Below are 17,259 nucleotides of genomic sequence, written 5' to 3' on the forward strand. Positions count from 1 at the left end.
AGTGATAAAGTGAAATAAAGTAATGACTGAATAAAGTAGTCCACCTAGTTAAATATGAATAAACTCAATTCTTTTAAGTTTACCCTGTACTACAGATAGCATGACACTAGCCAGATGATAGCAAGGACAACTGCTTTTTAGTGGAATCTTTCTGTGAAGGAGAGTGAACAGCTTCTTTAGGTACTGTAAAAGTGTAGTCACATTGGAATTCAATCTCATCATTACATCCTAAAAATTATCCTCTGCTTTTTATAGCAGTTAAAGTTTCATTTTTTTAATTTTTTTTTTTTTTTTAGTGGAGGCAATGACCTCTTGCATTTTGATGTACTGTTGTAGTAAACTTACACCAATAAATATTTAGGTTGTTAAATGACACCCTGTTTAACTTATTTTTTGTTAAATCATTTCATTCTTTTTATAACATTGCACAGACTTCCAATAATTTAATGAGGAAATGTAAAAAAAAAAGTTCAGATAACAGTTGGTGGGTACTTCAAGGGAATCAAAAAAATTTACTAATAGTCTGAACTGTGTTTGACATGTATTTGTTTTCTTTGAAAGTTTTAGAAAAAGAACTAATAGGTGTTTTCTTATCTCAAATCTTTTATTTGAATTATTTTGAAGTGGGATTTATGGAATACATTTCAAATATATAAGAAATTATTAAAAATAAAAAATATAATCCATCCTGTTCTATCATTCCTAATAACCAGAAGTAATTTGTTCCTCCTCTCCTTGACATGACAGCTACTCTTCTCAATAAAAATGCATTTTCTGACAAACCTGGTTTCCCATGATTTTTTCCCAGAATTTGTGTCTATTTTAAGTTTCCTAGTTCATCTGCTAATAGTCCTATTTTGCTAAAACTTCACAGCAAGTAGTATACTATGAAATGAATGTATGCGTATTTGTAAACTTTGTACCCGCTGGCAATTTTGCTCAATAATGGTTTCAAAAAATGTTTATTACCTAACTTGAAAATTCTGTACTGACTCTTATTCAATTTCCTAAACAAATACGAAGTTTAATATTTGAATTTGTCTCTCAAATTATAAAAATATAAATTATATTTTAAAAACTGCCAATGGCAAAAATAGATCTATGATATGGAAATATGATTTTGTTGCAGAGTGCTTAGTGGCCTGGTGCGGTCAGCAGAATGAAGACAAGGCATCTTTTGGCCTCCAGAAGGCCCCTTGTGAAACCACAAGGTATGCATTAGCTGATCCTAGAAAAGGCAGCTTGACTCCTTGTCATACGTGGCTCAGCCTGTTTGATCAGAAAGGGCTCAGTGTTGGACAGTATTGCTCCATGTTCTCCCTCCTCCTTTGCTGTGCTGCGCCCAGCCAATCACCTATGCAACAGCTTTACAGCATCTACAGAAGCTCCATGACCCCTAGGAAGGAATTGAGCATAACACAAATACCTATGCATTGCTCCTTACCCATTTCTGTTTTGCCTTCAGGATTCACTCTGAGTTATATGGCCAATGACATTCAGCAGAAAAACTGGAGTTTCAGACAAGCCAAACTTATACATTGAAAGAAAAACAAACAAACAAACACACCACAACAAAACCAAAACACAAAACGCCCCGGGATTAACAACAGCTTTACTTCAGGCTGCACTCTTCTAATCTGGACAACCCATTTATGTTGCTGTTTTTCTTGAAAGTAGTTCACTTTATGGTTTGCTTTTTAATATCCCAAGTTACTGTCTTTGTTCTACCTACTATGACAAACCTTATAAAAAAAAAAAAGATCACAGTGAATTATATAAAAGTGCATGAAGGTAGCAAGCCTATTATTAGTCAATTACATTTCCCATAAGAAAATACTGTGTTTCTTGTATTATCAACTATTAACTGTGCTTAAGAATGAGGTGGGAAGGGAATGGTAAAACATCACGTACACTCATTTTTCCATGTAGCTTAATAAGTCTCCTTTATTGGCTTACGTTTCAATAGCATTTGAATACATTTGTAATCTCCAAGAAACAAATATTCTTACTGTGAACGAAACTGAACATCCTGAACAGGTACCACGTAATTTTAACTAATGCTGCTTGTAGGTAGGTCAGATTTTCAAACCTGACATGACAACAGGTCCAGGTGTTTCCTTGGTAACGTAAATCCACATTAGAGCAATTCAGAGCTACCGTCCTAAACATGCCGCAATTTCCACTGGGAAATGAGGCAACCCACAATGACAGAGATTTTTAGGGAAGTTCTAATCCGAAAAATCGAGGGTCAAGGACTACCACATGTACATATAGCCTCTAAAAGATTTGTCTAAATTCCTTTAAAAAAATCATTTAAACAAAAGTCCTGAAGCTACTTAATTCAGCTGCACACAGTCCTGAGCAATCTGCTGTAGCTGACCACTGCTTGAACCCTTTGTTGTAGTATTATTTGATCTTAAGAGGTTCCTTCCAACCTAAAAAACTCCACAATTAAAAATGGAATTATCAGTTGGAACTATTTTAATTGGAAGTAAAATTGATTTAAAAGAGAGTAAAAATTGCTCCTTTTCGCAAAGGATGAAAAAGAGTTATTCGTGGAAGTGGACTACTCTAAATGAATTTGCAGATCACTTCAACACAATTGTCTGCTTTGCACCTTTACACCCAACAGTTTCCTGAAACGAGTTAAGCATTCAGGGCAAGGCAATAAAATTACAGGAGCACTCATCTTTCAACTAACATAACTGTGTCATAATTTACCATTATAGCAGTCTAATAATTCTCCTTATAATTGCAAAAAACTGTTTTGAAAAAAACAGATAAGAAGAAAAATCTTAAAGTAAGAATAAACAATTTGCACTTTGCATTTGAAATAAAAACCTTAATAGCAAAACCAAGTCTGAGTAAGAATGGCTGAAGATTTCAGTACGGCAATCTAAAGAACGACCTCTTTTCATGCTAAATTGCTTCCCATATATCTGTGTATGCAGCAATGATAGCACTCTCTCCCTCCATCTTTCAGAAAGAAAAAGTCAGTATTTTAATCTAGGGTACATTTCATCAATTTTAATTTAAGTGTAACAACAAAACATATAATGGGAAAAACTTAATATCACAGCTCTTATTCCTACATTATAATATCTTTCACAACTGAGTACACTTAAGTAAAAAAGACAAATCTATCAGATGGCCGTTACTTGTCCTTGAGATTTTTTTGTCTCCTTATTTCCCACTGTCATTATTCCACATAAAATTGACAGCACGATACTAAAATAAATAAATCTTCTGCAACAGCTATTTCTGGTCAAAGGTCACTTGTTCTTTTACATCTTCTAGGCCATTTGCCAACAGATGCCAATCAGTGAAACAACTGCTAACCATTCCCCAGGGAAAAAGGGGACTGTGGAACCAGTGTCATTCTAAACAGCTACTAAAACTCAATGACCAAACTATGTAAGGATATCTATTACTGCCTTTTGGCTTTATATTTTGTTTTGGCTCCTTTACTACCATTAGTCATTTCTTAATATGTATTGCACACTATAAAACATCGACCCTTTGCTACCACATTGTCTTTTCACATACTGAGGTATTATTCACCATCTCCCAGGACTCTGAAAAGTATCAGTATGGATCCTAGCAACAACAAAAGGTCATATAACTATTTTTAAAATGCCAGCCATCCTGTTCATAAATGCACACAGGACAAGTAACAGTGACTGCATTTATAGCGTCTCCAAAATAAGTCATGTGTCACAAAGGATTTATGCTTGTGATGCAATCATTCCTTATTGCTCAAACCCTCTAGTGGCACAGAAATGTGTTTCTTTCTTTATAATATAGTCCCCACCCCCACTATAGTCAACAATCTGCATCACCGCTGTTCATCTGACATATTGAATAGTGTCCTTAGCTTGAAAAAATAAGAGTAGACACCACTGAAGCTGAACCATCCCCATGGCCAAGCATCTGTTTAAGCTCACTAACAAAACTAGTGTTCTTTCCAAGAAGATTATTCTTTAGGGTTTTTCAAAGGAAAACTACATTGAAAATTACTCCATAGCAATGCAACACATACAACATTCTGTACCTAAAGAAACATACAGCATTGTATAGGATTATTTCTTTAAAGAAAAATACCTGATTCCCATATACAGTTGGCATAAACAAAAAAATGGGTTCAAAGACATATACTGAAGGAACCCTCTAATTTCCTGAATACGCAGAATGTTACTAAATAAGTTAACTTTTACTTTCTTCCTGTATTCCTTGAGCCACTAAGAGCAAGTCATGCCTATTCTCTTAACAACAATCAGGTGGGCTTTTTCCTTCATAAATTAAGACAGTGAGGATCATATCAAATCTGGCATAAATGGCTTTGCCAGAATTGGCTGCAATATGGGGCTATTGGATAATTTCGTTGCCTAAATATTGTGCTTAAGGACACTAATTGTTTTTTTTTAATGTCCTGGTGTTGTGTACAAATAGCAGGCCATAAAACTTTTCTGTGGGCTATATTAATTCCAGGAGGCCTCATGGTTCTTTCAGATAGATACCAAAAAGTTTAGGACAGAGAGTGAGTGTGTTGAAGGAGACAGAGCATTTACATAGTCTTCACATCTATAGATCATCTAGATCTCCCTCCCAGCAGGCGTAAGCAACCACTCATCTTAGTTGACCCCATTACTATATATTCAAGGGTATTGTTCTTGAAGATTTCGTATCTTTAAAATAAATCCGCAAATAAGCAAGCAAATAACACCCTCCCCCACTGATACACACTATACAAGGTTTATACCTTGTAATTAGGCAAAATCCGAGAAAATGTATACACCGAGTTAATTAATTTTTCAACTATGAAGAGAAGTTTTTAAAACTGAAAATAAAACATTGATTTCTACTACATGATAAAATGAGGAGGAACAAACTTCTTTAACAAAAAAAGGTGCAAAAAGTAAACTAAAACATCTTTTATTCTTAGGATAAAAAGCAGAAGTATATTAGTGTTAATAAAATCAATATGGAATGAATTAATAATCAAGACATAAGAAAATTGCTTGAGAATGAGCAACACTGATTCCTGTTTATCTCGATGTGGGCTTAACTGTAAATGTTTCTCCTCATCATTCCCTCTCTTCTCCCTCAAAATGAAACATGTTTCACAGTTTTCCCCATTCAGTCCCACAGCTATCACCATAAACAAGGCTGCATATTTATATGCCAATTCAAGATGAGTTTTTTGAAACAATCCTCATATGAAATAAGGTTCACTTCTTAACCAGGTCATGATGAAAAAATATTCCCATCCCCCCAGTGCAATAAGTAAGGTATATACGTCTTTGCTTAGAACTTTTTCACTATACTTTTGCTTGTATACTTTGCTTTTGCTTTCATAGTAATAACAGTAGTCTTAATTGTTCCAGCTTAAAAAAATCCTTGTTCATAGAAACTAATCTTAAACACCAGACAGAGATAGATAAACTCTAAATATTTCAGGTTTGTGTAACCACCAAAGAATCCACAAGCCTCATCAATTAATAATGGAAAACTAACATTCTGTGACACAGTGAAAACAATAGCTAGGGATCATTAATATAAATTGACATAAACTCCTATGGCTTATGAGAAGTATATGCTTTAATTGTTGTAAATGCTTTGCTCCAAGCTCAGTGTACTTGGGGTATTGCATATGCAAGTGTTCTTCCCATAAATTGTATAAGAAAAAGAACAACAGAGACATTCATTTATTTTTTGAACCATCTGATTATTATTCAATGCATATCAGACCCAATATGACATTCATCAACTAATTTCCTTTTGACAACAATCCAAAAGGAAAATACACAGGCAATCAAAACACAGGCAGAATGAAAAAGATAATGGAACCACTGAAGGAGAGACACTAAGAAGAATGGGATCATTTAGAGTACTACGCAATTACGACACCAAGTCTCACCCAGAAAGGTTATAAAACATAAATAAATAAATAAAAACTACAAATACTGAAATACTGGGTACCAAAGCTCTGCTAAGCCTCCACACGTATTTGTGTGCAATTTCTCAAAATGTTTTTGCCACATAAACTGCCTCTAGATATATGTTCTTTAAAATAGTGACAATTAAATTAAGTAAACTAACTTAAAAAATTCTTCCTACCTGAAAAGAATTCTCAAACTGTCTTGACTTCTGTAGATACATTCCTTACATATAGCAGGGGTAATAATTTTCATTCCATTGATTTTTTTTTATTTTTAAATAAACTTTTGAGTTCTCATTATGACATTTGTCATGAGACATAAAATCTTGGCTTTGTTGTTATTAAGGCCTACTTTAAACAGATCAGTTAACTGAACAGTTACAAGAAACATTTTTGAAAAAGAAAAACTGGCCTCTTTGTGCAGAGATATCCTTTATATATCTGATATTATTCTCTAAAATATTCTTACATGAAAAATAATTCATAAAAATCAATAGAGGGCCCTAATTTAATAAAAAAAATGTCTGCTTATAGTTCTGAAAAAGTATGGAATATGTCAAACAGAATAACTACCTGAGACTTTTTGTATATATTTCCAGTCTGTTCCTCAAAATTCCACTAGTTTTATAACAAAACCAAAAAAAAATTATCTTAAATTACATTTACCTAATTAAAATTCAAAATTATCTCCTACAAAACAAACTAAAATTCAGAAATACCAACATCATAACATCAAAGCTCTTCCTTTTTTCCTAATGTTGATCTTCCATACAAGTACAACTAGAACTACTCACATTCACTCATAATAACTGAAGTATAGAAATACTAGACATTAAAAAGAGAAGCAGTCTTCTGCTACATGACAGAATACATCTATAGACCTCAGTCTCATCATATGAAAGATCTCTTACAAATCCTATTAACCCATCATTGGATTGTCCTTCAAGTTGAATTATTCCATCATAGAATAAATTTGACCTAGAAAAGAGAATTTCCATTCACAAGAGCAGAATTGAACACAGATTATTAATTAAATAATAATGCATAATAATCTGTAGAAAAACAGAGAACTAGAGACAGTAATAAAAACTCTCACCTTTTTTGATACAAGGCAACACCAGATTGCTATTAGGCATTGTGAGTGTATAAAATGCCACTACACTAATACTGTCTAATTAAACTGATGAAGTCATAGTTCTTTATGTGCAGGAGCGGGCTGGAAACTAGGACCATGCGCGGCAATCAGTTAGCTGAGGGGAATGTGCTCGAGCTTGTCTAGACAACAATTAACATGATGAGGCATGTTTGCAGAGCACAGGGGAGTGGGAGACGGATGGCGCCAAGGAAAGATAACACCTTGTTGTTAATTGATGGTAGTTAACCACCAATCAGGGATTGCCTAGTATGTAATGCTTAGCTTCAAGAACCAATCTGTTTAAAACGCGCACCTTCTGAAAGAGTATAAAAACTCGTGCTTCTGTACAATAAATTGACATTTGCTTGCATCAAGCTGCGTCCCGTCTCTTCATTGGCCGCATTTATGTAATAAAATATTTTGTCATACATTTGCCCCCAGTTGTCCCTTTTAACAGATTTGTTTTTTAACAAAAAACCCACCTCCCTTTCCTTTGTCTATTCAGCATCCTTGGAAAATACCACCAGATGGCAATGCAGTACACAAGTATTTTACCTAACATACTTGTTATAGGGGGGAAAAAAATCTGTATGAATCAGCATGATGCCCTTTCCTAACGTACTTCCTCTTTGATGAATATTAAATAATTAATAATAATAATAATAATCTGTATTCACCACGTCAGTCATCAAATACTACTCAACTTGAGAAGAATAGACTTTAAGAAACCTAAATTTCTAAGGATGTGAAACCATGTTAGTTCAAACTAACAGGATAATTTCAGGAAAAATCACTGAAAGGAAATCATTTAGAAATGCATTACCAGAAAGTTCTCAAAATACCATCACGGACTTTGCTGAGCAACAGACACTCAGTGGACTATACAAAAAGTAAATCTATGCATGTTTTAGGCATTGCTTAAATGTATATGAAGTTTGGTGTCATGCTAAAAACCAGGCATTATTTCCTATGTTTTTAAGGTTCAAGCCAACTCCAGTAAAACCATGTGCTGAATGAATCAAAATATATAGGTTTAAAGTATTTATTCTTCCTTTGCAGCAAGCAGGACATGGTGACCAGAGGAACTGTTTCATGAAGCAAGATGCTCTGAGATATTTCAAAAAGCCGACAGAGTCAGCATCCTGTTTAAGAGATCATATCTGATATCCATTACGTGCTAAATGAAAGTTCATCTTTGCAGTTACTGTTGCAGGCTCTGAAGACTCTCCAGAAGTCCATGGGGACTTCATTGAATACCTAAAATAACCAGTCGACAACCATTATGTCTACTTCGAAGTCAGTGACTGGAACTGCAAAAGTTAAGAAAAAAGATCTTTTCTTTCTTGCTTGAGAAAGTATTACAACTTATAGGTGTTGTGCATTCAGCTACAATTGATAAGAAAAGTTTAGGTGTGCTTAAGTCTAATTCAGTTTTTGCATATGTGGATAGAGGAAGAAGTTTCTTGCATCATTTGTATTTATTAACAGAATTGTTAATGGAAATGCTTATCCAGCCATTCTTATGTAACAAATACAGATATTACATGCTCTAAACGTAAAATAAATCCATTATGTGTTAAAAGAGTAATTTGAAACTGTTCACTGTATTATATAAATGATTTAAAATATTAACTGGGGAGCAGGGGGGAAAGATGTATCTTCTGTCAAACAGAAACAGAATCATACAAGATAAAGCATTAAAGAGGTATGTCACGCAGCTGTGAGCAAGCTAATTTAAAGCACATCTTCCTGGTAATGTAATAAATATTTGATTAATACTCTTCCCTTTATGCCCTATGTTATTATATTCAACTGATGAATAGCATACAGTGGTAGAAAGATTCAAGGACTGCCTTTAAGTAATGTCATTTAAGTGATTTGCATAATGACAGCTCTCATGATGAGACATTTAATCCAACACAGCACAGCCTAAGCTTTCCCTTGCAATGTTTCTTCAACCTGCTTTTCAATCAACACAGACAAGAATACTACATTGTCCCTAATTGTTTACACATATAGTTGTTTGATATAACTTCAGTCTTGAAAGCCAGAATTTTTATTATTTTATTAGAAATAAAATGAGAATTTGAGCCTACAAATTATTGCACATTTTTGGCATGCTGTGAATCCTCACTGACTTTCTGAAAGTAGGTTTTCATGTTCTTGACAAATCAGAGAACTGGTTGGAAATTTATTTCTAGCAGATGGAGAAACTCATACTTTTATTAATCACAATCTTTTTAGCTGATAAAAAAACTTTTAAAAGAAGAGGGCTGAAGAACTCTAGCAGGAAAAGAACAACTGACAGTATAGAAATGACGTATTTCCAAAAATAAATCTCTTTTTAACATAAAAACCTGAAGTTAAATATATAAAGAACACAAGATTTCTGTTTTCACGTTTGGTATTTAGGAATAAGTCAACAAAAGGGAATTAGAAGGAATAAGTCATAATTAGGATAATTATTTAGCATATTAATGCAAGAACTTTTAATACATTACTTTGTAACGGAGAAGGAAGTACACAAAGCAACACGTCTAAAAGGCGGATACTACTACTCCGTATTTATAATCATAACATCTCATGAATATAAAAATATGCCAATATCTTTATTTTGCTATTCATTTTACTTAAACATTGACAGTTCAAGGATGAAGTCAACTCACAAATAGAAATGACTAAAGAGATGCAAACCACGTCCTCACCATCCTCTGCCTCTGGTTAATGTTCACATAAAATTAAAGTTTCATTTTCCAAGCTGATTTTTTTCCCTACTACTAATTATGTTGCATTAGTTGTAGGAAAACATTTTTACTTTCACAGCAGAAATAAGCAAATCTTGTTTTGTTAAAACTTCTGTTAAAATAAATACTGTTTTCTTTGTAGAAACTCTTCAGGACTGTAAAATAGGCCTCCCAAGCACCCAAGGGAGAAAAAAGCAAAGCAAATCAAAGAACATCACCACAAACAAGCCAAGCAGCATCATGTGTGTTATTACATTCCACCTACTTCTGTGGAAGTTTTTCAAGTCTGAAGTCACTAAACCACATGACCAAAGGCAGCAAGATCTGAGATTTCCGTACATCAGAGATTTTTCCTTTGCACATACAGTATGACTAAGAGCCCTCTTGGTGATACAGCTAATTGAAGCTATAAACAGGATAAGCAGATCTGAATGCAAAAATACCAAGAACCTCATATTACAGTAAGGTATGATCCAAAGATTTCCAGAGTGTTGGCATTTTTTTTTCCTTTTTATTACAGCATCAGGATGAACATATTCTGTACATGTTAAAAAGTATTGTGTGCTCTTTCTTCTGCTGGACAGCAATTATATTATTTTCCCAAACAAAAATTAAAATGTATATTTACCTCTTTTCCTGGCATTGGTTCATCAGAGGAAGAGGATACAGGCAAAAACAATGAAATAAAATGTGAAGACAATGCAAGTTCTTATTATTGTCACATTCAAGTAACAGGTATGTGATGATTGGCTAGTTTTTACAATTCCTTAAAAATGTATATCAGTTACTTTAAGATGGTCAATAATTTTTAAAGTTAATTTGGATTAAGGGGCCTTGACTTCAAGCTTGCAAGTATTACATCTTAATCAAAGAGAACAGGCTCACCCAGACAATAGATATCAAAGGATATCTATTATAAATACCTAGGCTTTAATATCATATTACAAACACATCAACCCATCACAAACTCTTTTGCTCTGCACAGAATCTGTATATTCCAGTTTTCTTGAGTTTAAATAACCCTAAATGTATTTTAATCTCAAGTCTTGGTTAAGAAACACCTTACTTTCTACTAATATTTCTACTTGTGATATTGTAATATATCTACTTATTTGCCTTCCTTCCATCTACATTTCCAGTCATTACAATATTGGAGACATAATGAGTGTCACAATCCTTTTACAAATATAATCCATTGAAAAGAGAAGATAAGATTTAAGCTGTTGCCCAAAATGTATAAAGACCTCCCTAAGCACCAGTTTACAGCAACTACCAACGACTTCCAGTTGGAAATAGATTTTTTAAAATAATAATGGAAAAATAAAATAAAATTAAAAATTGGAGCCAGACTTCTGGGACAGTACAATAAAAGCTCCCTAAAACACTCCAAAAGGAAAATGACTAGTAACAACAAACTTAATCAATTAATTCCATCAACATGGAATTAAGACTTGTTATGGATTTAGTGCCCTTTAGTGCCACAGAGCAACATAGTTTGCAGAAGTAGTATCGTATAATTTTTTTTTTCATTAATCAATGAAAAGTAAAAGAGAGGAAAATTAGAATTTCAGGGTGACAGACCTCTCCGTATTGGTGTTCCCTTTATTTACACATGAAGCTAATTCATCTATAGTAACAGTATGAAAGATGATGGGTAAATATGTCATCCTCTGCTTGGTTTCTAAAAAACTGCCTGTATTTTCTGTGCTGAATTAAACTCTTCCACCATGTATCAGGTAGCCCTTTCAAAACCACATTTTTCTAGTTCACTTTTCATGGTTATTAAATTTAATGTGCTTGATCTACTTGTTGTATTACAAAAATCAGTAGTCTAAACCAAAACTGCATGATCTTCACTTCTAAGAGATGCTTCACCATGAAGTACATAGTCATAGTCAAACAGATAAATCTAGTAGCTCATACTATCAACACTGATTGCAACAAAGTCTTTTGAATAAGTTGAATAGTTCCGGGAATAACTTTTCTTCAGCAGATGAATGGTTACATTGATTTCACATTACATATCTGATTTTAACATTTCTGGGTTTTTTCATCACGTTCTCATGACACAATATAGTCTAAAAGTATATAGAAGCTACTAACTTTGCTGCAGAATTTGAAATGCTCTTAACTATGTTCCAAACCACCATAACAACTCCTTAGTATATATTTGGAAATATTAAGCACTTCGTTCCAAACCACGTCGTAACCACAAAGATAAAGATTTACTTACCTGATCCCCTTTTGGTCACAACCTTCAAGCTCTGAGTTAGAGTAGCATACAAGAGAATCAAGTTGGGAATAGGAGCTTTCATCTTCTGTCTTTCTGTAGCAGCTTCCTAGTGTACCAAAAAGAAGAAAGAAACATTGATTTTATATTAGTGCTGAAAAAAACTTGAAGTAATTAATCACAATATTGACATTGCAGAAAAGGTGAATACAGTGTTTATGAGCAATTTAATGCACCAAACCTGATCTATTATTACTTTTTTTTTTAAAAAAAAAAAAAAAAAAAAAAAAAGAAAGAAAGAAAAGGTAAACTAAAATCACCATAAAACAAACACATACACACACTACATTTAACCCTGGAGCTTAAGTTTCAACTTGGTCTACACATTGAAATGTCACTGGGTCTTTGGAACAACTTTGATCAATTTATTCTATGGAAGTGTGATCTTTTCACTAAACCTGAAAAATAACATCTAGTTCTTTCTTTTTAGCACGTAATCTATTCCTGCTCCCTCCCCTCCAACAGGAAAAAGAAAATAATGGTCTTTTTCATTACTTTTGCTTCCATTTATTAATGCAACAGATTGAGCACAAGAATCACAATGCAATGAACAATTAATTAAAAACAAATCTGGTCATCTTTTTGGGAACAGCGAAAAAGGAAACATAAAGAGTGCACCAGAGGAATCAGCAGAGGCTCCTGTAAAACTTCCTTTTAGATGAGTTCAAATTCCCCAAGCATGTCCAAGCTAACAAATTTGCTGAACTAAATCAGAAGACAATGTTATTGGGATGGGAGTGAGGTGGATCACAGATGGCTCAACCTTCACCTCTGAGATGCAGATGAAAGTTCTGCATTTCTATTACTTGTGTCCCCTGGGGATTAAGTGGTGGGAACAGCTGGTGAAAGCGGGGACTAAACATTCCATTTATTCCCCATATAATGATGAGGGTGTCATCTAGTCATGATGATTATCAGCATTGTTCTGGAATGGTTGACAGGACTAACATCTTACATTTCAATGTGTAAAAAATGAAAAGGGACGCCAAATCTTCTGATTAGTCAAGCTAGACAGCAGAGTCTATCTATGTTATCTATAGTCATTATAGTATTTTATGAAAAAATGTTCTTATCTAAAGGGGAGGGGGAGCTGTGATCAATGGTTCTTTAGTATTATAATTAAAGACCCAGATTAAGTCAATGTGGTTTTGATTCTGTTAATCACAGCACTGGACAGCAACTGAAAAAAATCTAAAAAAGAAACCACATAGTACAAGCTTTGATTTCATGTGAGACCATGGTTCTTTTGCACTTTCATTTATAGTCAGGTTACTGAGTACCCAAGACATTTTTAAAAGCAGTATCTTAAAATATATTCATCTCCAAAAAGACAGGCTAGAAATAAGAAATAGTGGGGGTGTAAAAGAGCACATTGTGGGAAGAATTATTTAAGTAATGATGACTTCATATAGAATCCATTTTATACCTTTACATTTCAAGGCATTTAAGAACTAAGCACAAACCTACTGCATGCATGATTATGACTTTATTAAAGATGACGGAGTGACAGAGTTTGCTGACATCGGTTTGTGATATCTTATTTTTTATAACTGTTTATACACACAGAGAAACACACAAGCATTAATAGGTTTGTTCAGTCATTGGCTGTGAATGAACTTTAGTATTTTAGCATCACGGATGAAGGACTATCATATACCTACATTCACATTAAACTTCAGAAAGGTTATGCAATAAACTGCTTATCAACATAGAAATTTAAAATATGAAATCTATGATTACTGTGAGATAAATTATGTGCAATGCTAACATTTTTAACTGAGTTTAAAATTTAACTAAGTACTATGACCACTGGCAGTTATAAATACCATAGATCCTTAGAATTTTAGAAGCTATAAATGTAGGTTAACTTTCTAGGAGCACAGTGAATAGGTATCACAAGATGCTATGCCACATTTTACTGCAGACCTGAGTCAAGCTTTTCAAAATCAAAATCTTATTTCTCAGTCACTGCACTAACTGATGCCGTGGGAAATCCTGAGGCTGATATCTTCAATGAGAGTCAGCTTCTTGCTTTATGTGAACCTGATATATACTGTCCAAAGAACCACAGGAACTTACTATGCAATTACAAATTCACTACATCGGTCATCCATAATGACTGTGAAAACAAGTCCAAACACATCCTTTTTGACCATACATCAAAATATTATATTTCTGATTACTGTGAAATAAGTGTAAATATAAACATACATGCATATATTTGCATATATGTATGTATGTATTCATAAGTATTCATAAATATCTTTGTAGGAAAACCGTGCGTTAGCTATAAAGAAAGCCTCACTAAATACAAGAACATCAGGAAGAAACAGTACAGTCAACTTATTTCTTCTGTTGGTCCATGCATATATCACTCGCTTGTTGTCAAGTTAACAAGAACCACCATATTTATTACAATGGTAGAGCAAGGATTGCATTTTAAACATGTGATGCCACTGCGGAAGCCATTCTTACATACATTTATTCCCAGAGATTCTGGTCTAGCTTAAAGGCATAAGAAAAATTGACTGTTGCCTACATTGCTTGTGGTAAATCCCTAGAAGGTAGCCAGCTACTACTGTCTTTGGGATATGAAAAAGCACTTACTGCTAGGAGAAGGGAAAAAAAAAAAAAAGAAAAAGGAGGGTGGCTCCCAGCAGCAGCCATTGCCTCCTTGCAGCAATATGAGCAATACATAAGATCTCACATGGGCTCTCCCCAGAGTTCCCCAGCCCTTCTCTTTTGTTTCCACTCCCTTTTCTCCTTTTCTGCAGGAAGAGAAGTTTCCCTGATGTGTTCTTAATTTTAAAAATCAAAAGCTCAAACAAAGAAAATGGAAAGAGTTAAAGATCTGCATAGTGTAGCTGGTGCCTAGAAACGTAACAAGGTCTTAACATAAAAAGATTAGTCAGGATGAGTTTGGTACAATGCTCTGGGTGATGCTCTGTTTGTGTTCAGACAGGAATGTACTCTGAATAATTAGAAAAGATAAGGTGGGCAACTGAAGGAGATAAGGAGACCATCAAGTCAGGAAATCGTTGAACAAAGAAAATTGAAAGGTCTACTCCATCTAGATCCACTTATTGTGAATGGAATGATCAGGTGTCAAAATCAAATGAGTATGTATGTAAAGATGTTGTGTAACCTCTCAGGAAAACTGTATAAACCGCCTAACTTTTCACTGAAAACTTTGGAGCTAGTTTGTCTGGTGCAAATCGGCTGGCTGCCCAACGTTGCATGAAATAAATACCTTTGCTGCTTAAAGACAAAATTCGTCTCTGAGCAGTTACTCTGTGCCGTTTTGGCATCAGCCTTATGGCTTTGGAAGTTTCCTGGGTTGTTGGAAAAAATATCTCGGTGGTATGACTGATTCAAAACAGGTACTTAACACCTCATGTTTCCTGTTCCAGGTGAATGCCTCAGCAATTGACTATTCTAGAAAATGTCACCCTAGTGAAATTGGTTGTAAAAGCAAAATAAGCAAGCCAGTAGAAGATAAAAAAGGAACATCCCAAGGGGATCCCAGAAGTCCACAGAAAATGCCTTCACTGCTGCAATGAGTATGCCTGAGGGCTAGACACTGTAACATACCCACTTAGGTTTTAAACTGAAAGACAAAATAAAAAGCATAACCCTGAGAAATCAAATTCTTAACACTAATTGGAGTATGATATCTCATTAATTGGAAGCAGCCTTCTTTCAGCAATGATTTTTTTAAGGAAGAGGCTGTTTTACTGATCAGTAGCTATAATTTAATTTTTTAAAAACAATGATACAAAATTGGGATTTTAACAAGTAGAACAAATCTGTTGTTTCTTTAAACAATAGGCTTACATAAACAGCTTACATACACACTTACAAAAGCTCTTTCTACTTTTTATTTTCCCTTGGTTTTCATTAACTTCCACTAAAAGCTAAGACAATGTATGGTATTTACAAACTTAATTGCTACTTCTTAAGTTGCATCAGTGTTAGCATGTTTTACATATTCTTTGGCTATAAAACACCTAGACTGCATGGGTGAATAGCAGACTAACAGAATCTTTTAGAATAGGGATTTTTGGTTGCTTTTTCTTTATAGCAAGAATTGAAATATTTTTCATCTTTAAGCAGCATTCACAACTTCAGATTTTCAGTAGCAGGTTGATTATTTGCGTGAACCACAATTTCACAGCACTCTCCAAACTACCCGGCTGCAACAAGATCTTTTACCATCATATACCAACATACTCTTAATTCCAGTCCCTCTGCTGCCTTCTCCTAGTCTCTCCTCATCCCACGCAAGCTCTCGCTTCTCTTGCTTCTTCCCTCTTCCTCAGCTGCTCTCTCTTCCTTGGCTGCCCAACCACTTAACAGCCCCAGCCACACCTGCACCTTGTCTACATGAGCCAACTAGCAGCCCCTGAAGCCAGCCCACAGCTGTATGTTATCAATGCTAATTAACCCAACTGCATTCCTCTACACCACAATGCTGAAAACTTGTTGAATATTCCTGAATAAATACATGCCACACAAATTTTGACTGGGCATAATATTAATTTTAAAAGTCTTTTCTGTAGAAGGTGTCATTGTTTGATACAAAACTGACACAGAAAGCCTCTAGCATCTGTATGTCCAAGTATCTCATTTTCCAGTTGAGACAGAAATAGAAATACAGCTGTATCTCAACACTAACATTCTCAGGAGAAATGCCAAGAACGCTTTTTGTCTTAAATTGTCATAAATACTCACTGTGAGTAAAACACACACAGATACACTTCCCAAAACAGCTCAGCAGAGATTAAATAAACAATAGTAAGGCAATTCCTGATAAGGCAGGAAAACGGGAAAGAAAATTCTTATTTCCTAATTTTACTTATGTTCATTTTGGGCCTTTCCCAAACCTTGAATTAAAGTTAATTGAAGTAAGAAATCTTCCTTTGGCTCAGTCCCTTACAATAGGTTTAAGGACTTGATTCTCAGCCTATAAATGTTAGCTAGCTTCCATTAACTAATTATCTGAAAATCATTTTTCTTCCTGTGTTGTTTTTCAAACTTTGAAGAAGTTATATATTTTTACACATGTACAAATCTACTTCATTATCCTTCTTCCTCCATCATATCCCCTTCAAAGGAAAAAAAATACCTAAAAAATTGCTGGATCCTGTGAACC

The 17,259-nt window shown here is 34.3% G+C and overlaps 1 protein-coding gene across 1 annotated transcript in view; it reads right to left on the reverse strand.

Moving 5' to 3' along the window:
• IL1RAPL1 (interleukin 1 receptor accessory protein like 1) overlaps positions 1 to 17,259 on the reverse strand; it is a 777,597-nt gene that overhangs the window by 662,419 nt on the left and 97,919 nt on the right. The window contains exon 2 of the mRNA XM_080377620.1: positions 12,051 to 12,156. Coding sequence (XP_080233746.1) covers positions 12,051 to 12,132 — 82 coding nt within the window. The 5' untranslated portion in view covers positions 12,133 to 12,156. The remainder of the gene's footprint in view (positions 1 to 12,050; positions 12,157 to 17,259) is intronic.

The sequence above is a fragment of the Falco punctatus genome (genome assembly GCF_963210335.1).
Source record: "Falco punctatus genome assembly, chromosome: 2".
Lineage (NCBI taxonomy): Eukaryota > Metazoa > Chordata > Aves > Falconiformes > Falconidae > Falco > Falco punctatus.